This window comes from Sarcophilus harrisii, chromosome 5, assembly GCF_902635505.1.
Source record: "Sarcophilus harrisii chromosome 5, mSarHar1.11, whole genome shotgun sequence".
Classification (NCBI taxonomy): Eukaryota; Metazoa; Chordata; class Mammalia; order Dasyuromorphia; family Dasyuridae; genus Sarcophilus; species Sarcophilus harrisii.
This window is the reverse complement of record NC_045430.1, coordinates 177470442-177483454: the sequence shown is the minus strand read 5'-3', so window position 1 is coordinate 177483454 and position 13013 is coordinate 177470442. Positions and strand designations below refer to the sequence as shown.

At 35.9% G+C, this 13013-nt stretch overlaps 1 protein-coding gene and 1 long non-coding RNA gene across 9 annotated transcripts in view; one reads left to right on the top strand and one right to left on the bottom strand.

Annotated features, from left to right (window-relative positions):
* Window positions 1-13013, bottom strand: part of AHCYL2 (adenosylhomocysteinase like 2) — a 143743-nt gene that overhangs the window by 39746 nt on the left and 90984 nt on the right. Inside the window, exon 1 of one of the 8 annotated variants that reach the window (XM_031939040.1) lies at window positions 9031-9111. The exons of 4 other annotated variants lie outside the window; for them this stretch is intronic. In XM_031939040.1, the coding sequence (XP_031794900.1) occupies window positions 9031-9090 (60 nt within the window). In that variant the 5' untranslated portion in view covers window positions 9091-9111. Of the gene's footprint in view, window positions 1-178; window positions 316-9030; window positions 9112-13013 lie in introns of those variants that run through there. 3 more of the 8 variants (XM_012551028.3, XM_031939042.1, XM_031939041.1) reach the window with 3 other exon arrangements.
* Window positions 5450-11430, top strand: LOC116419379. Its single transcript, XR_004229673.1, has 4 exons — window positions 5450-5954; window positions 9001-9682; window positions 10577-10694; window positions 11198-11430. It is a non-coding gene; the product is annotated as an uncharacterized LOC116419379 (long non-coding RNA).

The window sequence follows — 13013 nt, the reverse complement described above, 5'->3', positions numbered from 1 at the left end:
CTCTCGTTCCAACAGGCAGTGAGACAAAAGAAGACAGGAGAGAGTAGAAAGATACTGATTCTATGCCAGAGAGAGAAGGCTTCAGTTAGACACAAGAAGAAGGGGGGGGAGGGTGCAGAGAAGAAATATAAGCTACTAGCTTCATACTACGGAGCAGCAGCAACAAATCCAGCCTCACCTGGGCTTTAATCCCAGAGTCTCCACTGACAATGTACTTCTTCTTGCTGCCCAACATAGTGCTGTGCTACCACCTATAACCCTCTCACCACCTTTCCAGTCCAGGGACCCTGGTGTCCAGTCTTTTTATACCTTCCCCATCAGCAAACTTGGCAGCTCTGGTTCCAGCTGGTTTTTTTTAGTGGGGTTGTTGGTCTTTTCTGGTCTGTCTGCAGCAGCAGCAACAATCACTCTGGCAGAACCCCAATATTCAATGAGATTTCTGCTAGCTGATCACTAGCCATTCCTAGCTCTTAGAGTAGTGGTGGTTATTTTGCTTTTTTTTTTCTTCACCTAATTACAAAGATCTTCTGACCTCTAAACCTTAACAACAAGTCCCCCAACATGGCCCAACTTGCAAGCACATAACAATAGCTTATTTATATAACCAGTGCACTTTTTGCTTGCTATAATTAACTTGCTAATTAGGTTCCTTTTTAACTACCTCCTCCCTTTTCTCCCCCAATGTCAGATGATTTCAGTTAACCTGGCCTCATTAGAAAAAAATTAACTACCAAGCCACTTCACAATGAAGAGATTTATTATATTACTAAGAAAAAGTTTTAAAATAATGCCAAGTAATTTGGAAGACTCTGCCTAGCCTGCATTTCCCTCTGTCCTTAGTCAGGGCAGACTTGTACATCCAGGTTATTAAAGTGCTTCTTCAAGTGTGCTGCATCATAATTAAGCTATGTTATCTTTCCTATTAAACTGAGACCACAGGAAAGTTTCCCTTCTTTGTTCAGGAAGCTTCACTTTTAATTTGGGTTATCCTGCTCTCATTTCCCACATTTCAACATTTATTGTTTCTGGATGGAAAGTTGATGGCTCCCTTAACTCCCCAGAATTGTCAGAGGCCAAAAACCCTGCCAAATGACAAATAAAGATGTTAATTAAACTACCACTACTGGTAGATGAAACCCTAATAAAATTATGTGATTAAATCTTGGGGTTCTCCTGTCAGAGCAATTATTAGAAATACTTGGGGGGAGGTGAGGGAAGCAAAAAGGTAACACACACACCACCCCTACTCCTACCATTTAAAAAAAAAAAAAAAAAAAAAAAGTCAGCTAGAACCAGATCTGAAGTTACTAAGATTGCTGGTGGGAAAGGAAAAAGATTAGAAAGGGACATGGTGAACATAGTGAAAATTAATCTTAGATTTGCAACATTAGAGAGGAGCAGCAATTTGACTACAATTTTTTCCTAAAAGAAGCAAGTTCATTTAAACACAGCTAAGAGAGAGAATTTCTAAGTAAACTTAATTTTTGATTAGGTTTGCAGGCTAATCAGCTTGGAAATAAACTGATTTCTTTGGATTTTTCTCAGGTTTGTGGCATAAATGACTATGATCAAGAAAGCTAGCCCAAGTTAACATGCACTAGGCTCCATTCTAATTTGTGGGCTTCTATATGTAGGACTATTTTCTTTTCTTTTCTTTTTTTCAGTTTTTCATTTCTTTCTTTTTTTTTTTTTTTATAGTAACTTTTTATTGACAGAATCCATGCCAGGGTAATTTTTTTACAACATTATCCCTTGCACTCACTTCTGTTCCGATTTTTCCCTCCCACCCTCCACCCCCTCCCCTAGATGGCAAGCAGTCCTATATATGTTGAATATGTGTAGGACTATTTTCTTGATTGGTACCTAGGCACAAGAAACGGCTGATTTTTACCTACCGATTCTAGCTTGATGTTGGAGTAGTAAAATGTTGGAGAATATAGTTATGGCTATGACAACTGCTCATTTCTGGGATTTTAGAATCGTATCAATAAATCAACAACTATTTAGTAAGGGCCTCCTCTGTATCAGGCATTGCGCAAGATGTTAAGAATACAAGTACAAAGAAAAAACAATCCCTACTTTCAAGGGGTTTCCATTCTAATATGAGATACAAGTACAGAGATAAACAGCATAAATATATGTTAATAACTACAAGTAGTTAAATAAAAGATAATTTGGGATAGAGGGTATGAATAGCCAAAAGAATCAGGAAAGCATGTACAGAAAATGATGCTTGAATCCATCTTAAACAAAGAGAGGAATTCTATATAAAATGGAGGTGAAGAGGGAATATACTCCAGGCTCTGAGCCAAGAGATTGAGTGTGTATATGAGGAACTGAGAGAAGGCCAGTTTAGCTGGATCATAGAGCACAGAAAGGAAAGAAATGTGTAACGAAGCTAGAAACTAGGATGGACAGAGCTTTAAAAGTTAAAGAGGAGTTTACATTTTATTCTAGAGACAATACAGGTGGCCACTGGAATATCCTGAAGAGGGAAGGGACATGGTCAGATCTGTGCTTCAAGAAAATCTCTTAGGCAGCAATGTGTAAAATGAACTGGAATGGGGAGAGGCTAGGAGTTCAGTTAAGGTTTAACAATAATTTAGGACAGGTGTAAAATGTACTGTCTTTTCAGTGTTAAAGATGTAGTTGGGAGATATTTTACATGATAACTAAAAATACAACAAAACATAGATAACACACTTTAAAATGAAGTCAATCATGGCCTGCAGGGATCTTTAGGCATAGGTTAGTGGCCCCTTACCTATCTGAGTTTGACATCACTGAGCTAGGTGAGGAAGGCCTGAACTAAGGTGTATCTGTGCAAGTGCAGCAATAAGACAACTGATACAAGGACAAGTGGAATAAAGAAACCAGGATAATGCCAACTTACACATGGGAGCAGGGTGTGGTGCTGTTGACAGAAAAGTCTGAACAAGTGAAGGATTTTGAAAAGAAAGATAATGAATTTCGTTTTGAACATCATGAGTTTAAGATGTCTCCAGAACACACCATTTAAAATATCAAGTAACTACTATGTGTGCAAAGCAGTCTACGAGTCACAATAAATGGCACAAAAAAATACAGTACAATAAGAAACTGGGGGGGAGGGAGGGACTTTATAAATCTTTATTTAAATAATATCAAAAGCAGAAGCCAGCTTCACTTTACACATTCCAGGTCAATATTAGCAATACCACTGATGCTTACAAAATAATTTCCTTATTATAATACAAGGACAAAATAATGACAACAACTTCAAAGACAATAATTCAATGGGAAAAAATAAATACATGTGCTAAAGGGGTTGCCTCAATAATCACTGCAATAATACTCTCACAATAAGATTTATCAAATATTTTCCTTCAAGAAAGGCAAAAGGACTTTTCTTTTTATTTCAAATTATTTTTATACAAAACTAAAAATCAATTTCCTTGATTTATCATGGGTTTTTTTGCCTTTACTTTTTCCTTTCAATCTAAAATGCTTCAACTGCACCTGCTGTATTTTAGTTTAAGTCATTGAAAATATTCTGCTATTCAGTTTGAACTTTTTGATTGAAAAAACAGATGGAAAGAAGTTTTTGATGGAAAGAGGTTTTCACTCTCCAGTCACATTATGCTGAACAAGAAGGAGTGACATGGGAATTTTGGAAGATCAGCTTCTGTAGATATGTTCAGGTGCACACATATTTATGTAGACTTATGCTGATTATAACTTTTGCCATCTTTAAAACTTGCTTTTTACTCTTCTATTAAAGGTAGTAGATATTTCCTAATAATGCAGCAATATATTTGACTCTGAGACACAAAACATTATTCTAGGTTCTTCACTCTGATATTGATATTGAGTATCGTTATGTATATAAGTCTACCAGACTACTAGATGATATAAAGAAATGCAATGCATTCATAATGATAAAAGAGATGATACAATAAAACATATGAATTGACATGATTATAAAATTTTAAAAGATTATAAAAGTTATGAGTTCAGAAGAGGTAAAAGTCATTGTAGATTTCAATGATCAAGAAAAGGTTTCAAAGAAGAGATCAAGCTTGAGTTAGACCCTGAAAAATGTTTGAAATAATGCCTTTCTTATCTAAGGAGATAACTACAGAATTCTATGGTGGATAAAGTGCTAGTATCAGAGAGACCTGGGTTCAAGCCCTGCCTCTGACAAATAACTGGCTAAGTCACATAAGTAACTTAATTCAGTATTTCAGGTAGCTAAGAGAACCATTATCCTTGTCTTGGCAGAAGGAATTTTCTCGCCATGAATTCCCTATGCCAATGACATCATAGGTCCAGACCCTCCTTTCCCCATGTTCTCTCATCCATAAAAATCTGAAGATTCAAAAACCATTGATGATAATCACTAGAAAAATTCTGATATTGTTGGAGTTAAAAACTAAAGAGGAAAAAAAATGAACCAAATATAAATTTTGATTAAATGAAATACTGAAATTTCTTGAATTTTCAGAAATATTGCAATTCTTTGTATAGTTTCTGGAGGTATGAGTTGAACAAGCAAGAGAAATATATAATAAATACAAATTCCTTTTTAAAAAATATTTAAGGGAAAATAGTTCTAAAACAGACAAATAGCAGTCCTCAAATGTCAATTTTCTTCCTGTAATGGCAGTTGAACTAACTCCTTTGAAGTTAGGACATAGTAGATCCAAGTTTCTAGCAACCTAAGTCTCTTGAAAACTATTTCAGTTCTATTATATTCTATTAGTTGCCTTTCCAAACTCGTTATTCTGTGACTTCTCACTTAATCTTTCTTTTCTGTTTTTCAAATAGTTACATGATTATAAATACAGATAGCAGAACATAAGGAACAAATGAGAGTCATGGTCTGCTTGAAGCCGGGCTTTTCCTGTCAGAATTTTTATCCCAGAACAGTAGCAATAAGACTTTCATTTGTTCCTAAAGAATAATTTCTTCTGATTGTAGTAAACAGGTAGAGTTTGGTAGCTGCATCTTATAACATAGAATCACTTGAACCAGCACCAAAATAACCACTCTAAAAAGTCTTTTCTATGTTTGTCTTATTTAATAAGGCAAACATTACTGTCTCAGTGGTTGTGTCTTATGTTTTCTGAGTCCTCTTTTTGCTCAACACACACATCATATCTCCCAATTGTGAGTGTTTTCAAGTGAATCTCAGACCCTATTATATTCTCCCTCTATGTGCTTTCTTTTGGTAAACCTATCAGTTCCCATGAATTTAACTGCTATCTCCCTAGAGATAATTCATAGTGTAGTAGAAGTAGTGTAGCAGTTTTACAAGTACAAAGAAATTTTTCTGTAAGTGTAACAATAATACTAACATTGTTCTAGGATGTAGAAAGTTGAGTTCTGCTTCTGATAATTTGCTTAAAGATTTCTTACTTGCTTCTAGTAGAAAATATCATTCAGCTTTTCAACCAGATATCCTGCCTTCCCAATTTGCTACAAAGTTATTTATCTGCACAAACTTTTCACCTATGAATAGGTTTATTTCTTTCCTAAGAGAAAAATGGAATCTCCAGTTAGCTCGAATTGTAGAGTATCAACCAGTTTCCTATGGAAAAGTACCAGGCACTGATGAGAACAGGGGTGGGAGGAGAAAATATTTAAATGTAGAAACAAGAAAGATTGGTGCTGATCCCCCATGTGAATATGAGGAGGCATTTCACCTACTGAGAAGAACTAGGGCTTCTTTGGGGACTATAAAACACATCAATGGAAATTCCTAATCTGATGTTCTCCAAACTTTCACCAGTAGTACTTCCTAGACAAAGCCAAGAAAATCCTTCCCATGAGAATATATTAAGGTGTAGGGTCTCCACCAGAAGTTCTCAGTGACTGATGAAGAGTTAGTGTAAGACCAGCAGGTCTGCCTGGCCAAACTGTGTGCCTCAGCCTTCTTACAACTCCTCCTGGCCTACTTCTGAGAAAAAGAGACCGTGAGTATTGCCTGCTGTTGTATGTAGACCAAGTCCCTGTTTGCTAAAGGTACTTCTTTGCTTCTGTGTGTTCTGACCCTTCGCAAAATGGATGGGAGAGTTATGATGCTACTGGGAGCCTGTTAAAATTTTACTCCTCAAAGAAAGAACTTTCATAATTCCAAAATCTATGTTTCTATGTTCTAAGATGCATCTTTCTATCCAAAGAGAAATAATTTCAGGATAAACTTTACCACACTAACATGTTATATGGAACAAAGAAACCAAATATGTCAAAACTTTCCCTTGTTCAAAATCCTACCGAATGTGGGAGCTTCCTGGGATGTCTGCTTCTAGAAACTACTTTTAAGACTTTACCATTTTAGTCTAGAAACATTTATGCAATACAATATCAATAGGCAGAACATGGCATGATGGCTGATTTGGTGGAAAACAGTGGTAGTAGATCAAAGAACTTTAAGAATGGATCTGTAGACCTGACTAAATCATAATTTAATATCTTATGTAGAACTCTTGATTAGTTGAGCCAGAGGCTAATTAATCTCTAGTATATCAGTTAGCACAAAGAAAGAGTGCATAATAAAAGCTGAATCTGAAATTCCTTCCTCTTTACTATCTAATAACAAAGTTCAGAATGTAAAACTGAATTTTTCTGAAGGGATGAGAATGGGGAGATGAAGAAGAGAATGCTATGGGGAAAAAAATTAAATTGAAATAAACCTAAATATTACATATAATGGTATTTATGATAGCTGGCATTTATGGAGGATCTTACAATTTGCAAAATACTTTATCTATTTTAACTCATTTGTTCCTCTCAACAATCCTAAAAGGTAGATGTTATTATTAATGATAAGGAAACTAAGGCTGAGAAAAGTTGTTTCACCTAGGGTCACAAAAGTGTTTAAGAGAAGATTTGAACTCTCTTCTTTCTTATCATACTTACCAAACATTATCAACAACAGGAAGAACTTTGAAGATCTGTAAAATTACTGATTCTGATGGTTAAAATTCATGCAAAGATATGAATTGGAGAAGAGTATTCCCCATTTTATGTCCAAAGTTTTATAAAAAAAATTAAGCTAAGAAAAAATTCCATATTATTATTATGAAGTTCTGCATGAAGTACATTTTTCTCTTCATTCTCTTTTTGAAATATCACTTCAGTTATTTTGCTCTTTACTGCAGAGAGTTGGTTTTTCTAAATGTCCATAGCAGAAAATCCATAAGGCTTCACTAGAATGGCAACTAGCTAATTATCTCAAAAACCTTCCTATTAAAAAAGTTCATGATAACTAATAAAAATATGACACTGAACTCCTTCCTAGAACCAGGCTTTCTTTAATGAAGGCAATGTAATTAACTAAATCAGTGTACAGGTTTAAAACACTTCCTGAATCAAGATGAATTTTATTCTTTAATAAAGGGCTTTAAAAACATTTATTATGAAATAATGAATACAGTGAGTACTTTAAATGCCACTCAACTTCATGAAAGGCCAATAAACAATGGTCATAACTATTCCAAGATGTAGCTTCCTCATAGCAGAATTGGGAGACGAGTAAATGGGGTTAAAGTCCAGTAAGAACTTACATTTTTTAGTGCATGTTCTTATTGGGTAAGAAAGTAGGACCTTATTCCTAGAGCAATAATAGTTACTGGAAAACTTTTATTGATCCATTTTTGAAAACTGCTGATCTACAGTGAAATCTCTCCCAAAGGTCCCTTGAAAGACACCCAAAGGTTAATTCCTCAAAGTAGATTCTCCTAAAGAAGAGAGGGACTTCCTCTGGCTTTCAAGTTAGAAGGTTGACACTAAAATAAATAAATATAGGATCAACATTTCTAAATTAGTAGTTTAATTTTACCCTAAAATATACTAAACTAAGCTCAAATTAAGAAGAAACAAGAATATCTATCTAAAATTTGAAACTTGCCCCCTCTTACTTCTCTATGGCAATATGTTAATAAAAACTGAAGCTAGTTACTGAGGATGGATGGATGAATATATTGAAAAGTTGGAAACAGAGGCTCATTAAAGGAAAAGAAAAAGTGTGGGGTGTGTGTGTGTAAGGGGTTATTTACCTAAATATGCTCTCCAGTGTTTACATTTTAAAATCTAAGCATAATACAGTAAAAACAGTACATAATGAATATTCTTTCATTATATTGATAGTAAGCACTTTTGTTGGTAAAAAAATATGATGGCTCAAAAAATTCTTGATTGGCTGATTAATACTTTCACAATTTTTAAAAGAAATGAACTATAAATCACATTCTATTTGATGGTTTTGTTTAACTATTTTCAAGAAATGCACTGTGTGAGAGGGGTCACTTGGGTGTTTTGGAGCTGTCCAAACAAAACTATATAAATATAAATTAATTAAATTTTAAAACAACAAAAAATATTAAAACCCATTTCTTCTACATTCAGCAATACAAGATTATGATTAATTTGTACATGTGAGTTAAACTTCTATTTCTTCAAAGGAAAGTACACTTATCCAATATATTGTTAATTCCAGGTCCATTTCAGGACCTAGGATACAAGTTGGCTTTGAGAAATAATTATTGTTAAGGATACAGAGAACAATGACCCATTGGTGAAAAACTATGAGTTTTTCTTTGCAGAAATGATTTTCAGAAACTTTAAAAATTATTTTAGATACTTTATGGGGGAGGGGAATGATACCTTTAGGATTTGTTTTTTCTCTCATTTGTTCCTTCTTTCACTCAGTAAGAATAAATTGAATCTCAGTCCTAGAATTGCAGTACAAAGCAAGTAATAGAACTGCAACTCAAAAACAGCTACAGAAAAGCTCCTAACCCACTCCCCAAAACAATACAAATACCACCAGCTGATACAGACTTGTTGATATAATCCTTAAGGTTCTCCTTGGTTGGTAAAGAAGTTTAACTCAGTACATAAGAAATAAATAGAACAATCAACGGACTCCATCTTAGGTTCCCTCAAATACTCCACATCCTGCTGAGGCTAAGTGATCATTTCCACCTGTCAAGAATAACGCCCCCATCTTTCTTTCAGAAGGAAAAGCAAACCAGCCAAAAGACTCACCATCCAATCAGGCACAGCAAAAGCAGAGGTAGTGCCTGTATTACCGTCCCACTTCTCCATGCTGTAGGCAGTTAAATGAATCCTGGTGAGGAATGGAAATAGGTCCTGGATATGCCAGGGATGGCTAGGGTAGGTGCTTAATCCCTGCCAAGAACCGCCAAACACCTCGTTATTCAAGAGGTTCAAAACAGCCTCTCTGACTGCACCCCTGTCCTTCCCACAGAGGCTTCTAATGCAAATGAAGCTCTTTAGACAAGTAATACACAGGCTGCTCCAGTAACCAAAGGTTTCGGCTTTAGATTTAAATCCAGGGCCAGATGCTAGGTTCCAAACCCAGAGACTGTTCTTGCCCCAAGGAGCTCGCCCAGTGCAACCCAAACACTGTGCCCCACCTCCCCCGGAGCTTACTTTCTGCCGCTAAACAATGCCAAGTTGTCAGGCGCCCGCTCCCTTTTTCCTCTGGGTGTCACTTCTCCCCCCGCCCCTTGGGACACGTCACTGGGAGAGCTGATACCAAGATCAATAAGGATCAAGGTCAACAAGACACTCACTGCTCAAGAGCTGCTCAGCTGGCTAGTGTGGCAGAGGCGGCCTCCTGGAAAGGAGGAAGCGTAGTCCAGCTAACACCAGGATCCAAAATGTCTTGCAGGAGGTAAGGCTCATCTGCCCCCTCTCCCTGCCCCCCCCCCCCGGGCTGTGCCCCAGACTTGGGCATCTCTCAGGTGAACTTTAGAGGGAAGGGAGCTAGAGATGGAGCCAGAGCCGCTCTGGCCAAACCCAGAAGGTAGCGGGCTTCAGAAAGGCCGGAGGGACTTTTAATCCCACACCTCCCCCTGCTGGCTCCTTTCTCTATGCACATGCAAGGGGCCAGCTCCTCGGCCACAGAGAGTGCTGAAACTTGATGGAGGGTAATATAGGAAGCAGCACAGGTCTGTGGGGACTACTGACAGGCTTTCTCAAGTGATTGGGTTACTCAACACTGGTTTGTTTGGGGTTTGGGGGCAGTGTTTCTAAGTTTCGGAGAGAAATAACACTTCCAAATAGCAGGGCATATCCTATGATTTCCAAAGGTTCTATCTCCTCTCTACTAGTCATTTCCCTAACTCTCCAATACAAGTTTTCATTCAGCATGTTTTAGAGAATTTAGTAGACACCTGGAGAAAAATTCATATGATGCATTATATTCTCTATAAAATATATACTAATGAGTAATTATAGATTTCCATTGGAGTTAAGAAAGCAAAAGAACTATGAGGTCCCGATCTCCAACTCTTTGCATAGGCCCAGCTTGTTATCCCAGCTATAATAGTGAAGTACACACACTCTCCCCCCCTGTGGAAATCCTTCAAAGTCCATCTGGAGTTTTTTTTTTTTTTTTTTTTTTAAATACCTGTGTAATTCTAATCTATTCTTTACAATTTGTAATTCCTTTTCCCTGCCCCATATCACAATGCATGTTATTTCTACTTTTCTCATAGATTTCTGTATGTATTATTTGCTCCTAAACAAATTCAACATTTATTAAGTACCTATGTTCTTTACTTAGATCTGGGGAAATAAACTAACGAAGCTGTTTGGGGAGAGATAGAAAGTTGATCCTTAAGCAGAGACTGGCTGAATTAAACAAAGTTCCTGAGACAGAGAGGAGGATAAGACTGAGGAGGGTAAGAGGTTTAGTTATTAGTATTATTACTGATCTGATTTTTCTTGTGCAGCATGACAAATATGGAAATATGTTTAGAAGAACTGCACATGTTTAATCTGTATTGGATTACTGTCTAGAGGAAGGGAGAAAAACATGGAACACAAGGTTTTTGCAAGACAATGTTTAAAACTATCTTCACATGTATTTTGAAAAATAAAAAGCTATTATAAAATAATTTTTAGCTCTTTTAGAATTTGTAATAGAGAAGTATTGAATGACTTAGGAGTTCAGAGTCTTCTACAATATCATATAAACATCTTTAGGTGCCTTAGAACTGTGCCTTAATGTAGGAGCTCCAGCAACTCCTAACCATAGCAAGACATGCATGTACACATAGCAGGCATTTCATCAAATATTTGTTGAATGAGTAAATCTTTGATTCTTATCCTGCCCAAACTATCAAAGTTGCCAAATTTGTTCCTTAACATTTCTCCAATCAAATCTTGTTCTTTTCATTTCCAGTATGATCACCCCAGTACAGGCTTGTTCCAATTACTTATTGTCTCTCAATTCTGGACTACAGGAAGTTAGAAAATTCATCTCTCTCCAAACATTTTTCCATAGCATTCATTCCCTCCCTCTGCACCCCCAATTGTTTCCTTTGGTACTTTCATCTTGGTTTAAAAATAATTCTTATGGAAACTAATGACTATCAGTTGGAGAATGGCTGAAGAAGTTATGGTATATGAATGTTAAGGAATATTATTGTTCTATAAGAAATGACCAGCAGGATGATTTCAGAGAGGCCTGGAGAGACTTACACGAACTGATCTTAAGTGAAGTGAGCAGAACCAGGAGATTATTACACACAGCAACAGCAAGATTCTATGATGATCAATTCTGATGGACATGGCTCTCTTCAACAATGAAATGATTCAGACCAGTTCCAACAGACTTGTAAGATGGAGAGAACCATTTACATTCAAAGGACTGTGGGGACTGAATGTGGATCAAAGCATAGTATTTTTACTTTTTTGCTATTTTTATTCACTTGTTTGATTTTTCCCTCTCATTTTATTCTTTTCTGATCTGATTTTTCTTGTGCAGCATGACAAATATGGAAATATGTTTAGAAGAATTGCACATGTTTAATCTATACTGGACTATTTGCTATCTTGAGGAAGGGAGAAAACATGGAACACAAGGTTTTGCAAGACTGAATGTTTAAAACAATCTTCGCATGCATTTTGAAAAATAAAAAGCTATTATAAAATAATTTTTAGCTCTTTTAGAATTTGTAATAGAGAAGGTAAGGAACACCGAACATAATCTTGATATGCACCTTAAATTTGGGGAGAGCAGATTTCACAGAGAAAGTTAACAAACTCTAAATACACAATTCTGATGAAGAAAACAAGACAGAAACCATGTACAGGCAGTGGAAACAAGGGCAGGTAAGAGAAGATGAATATAAAAGTGTAGTGCAATTTTGTAAGAATATTTCAGGAATGCCAAAAATCAGAATAAGATAATGAGTAAAGAGAGATGATTCACATTGGATAGATGGCACACTGGATAAAAAGCCAGCCCTGGAGTCAGTAGGACCTGAGTTCAAATTTAGCCTCAGACATTTAACTCCTAGTAATGTGACCCTGGACAAATCACTTAAATTAAATTCGCGCTTTGCAAAACAAACAAACAAACAAACAAACAAAAAAAACACCAAAAGATAATGAGGAAAGCCGGGCACTTAAAAAAATGGGTTTTTGTTTTCTTCTTCTTCTTCTTCTTTTTTTTTTTAGCAAAGGTAGAGAAAAGAAGAACATCAAAGAAGTTACTTAATTGGTATAAATTCATTCAACAAGCATTTATTTATTAAGTACCTACCCTGAGCAAAATACCATACTAAAATACCACGCAGTAATTACAAGAGCTATAGCAAAATAGTCCCTACTCTCAAGGAACTTAAATTTTATTAGTGAGATGCATTATTTACACAGAAAATAAGAGCAAAATAATTTGAGGAAAGAGAACACCAACAACTTTGAAGATTAGAAAAAGCTTTCTAAGATCCACCAAAAAAATTACAGAGATGCATGGCCCCAAGAAGACCTGAAAAGGTATCCCTGTATTACTCGTTTGCAGAAATGGTAGGTCCAAGGGTATTATTGTACAATGTACATATCTTCAGACTTTCTTTTTTATTTTCCCCTTTCTTATTAAAATATTAATTTTTATATGGGACAATTCTCAGGGTGGAGGAGAGAATATATGAAAAAATTCTGATGATGTAAAAAACAAAAGATAACAATGAAAAAAAATAGACTTTCTGTAAAAA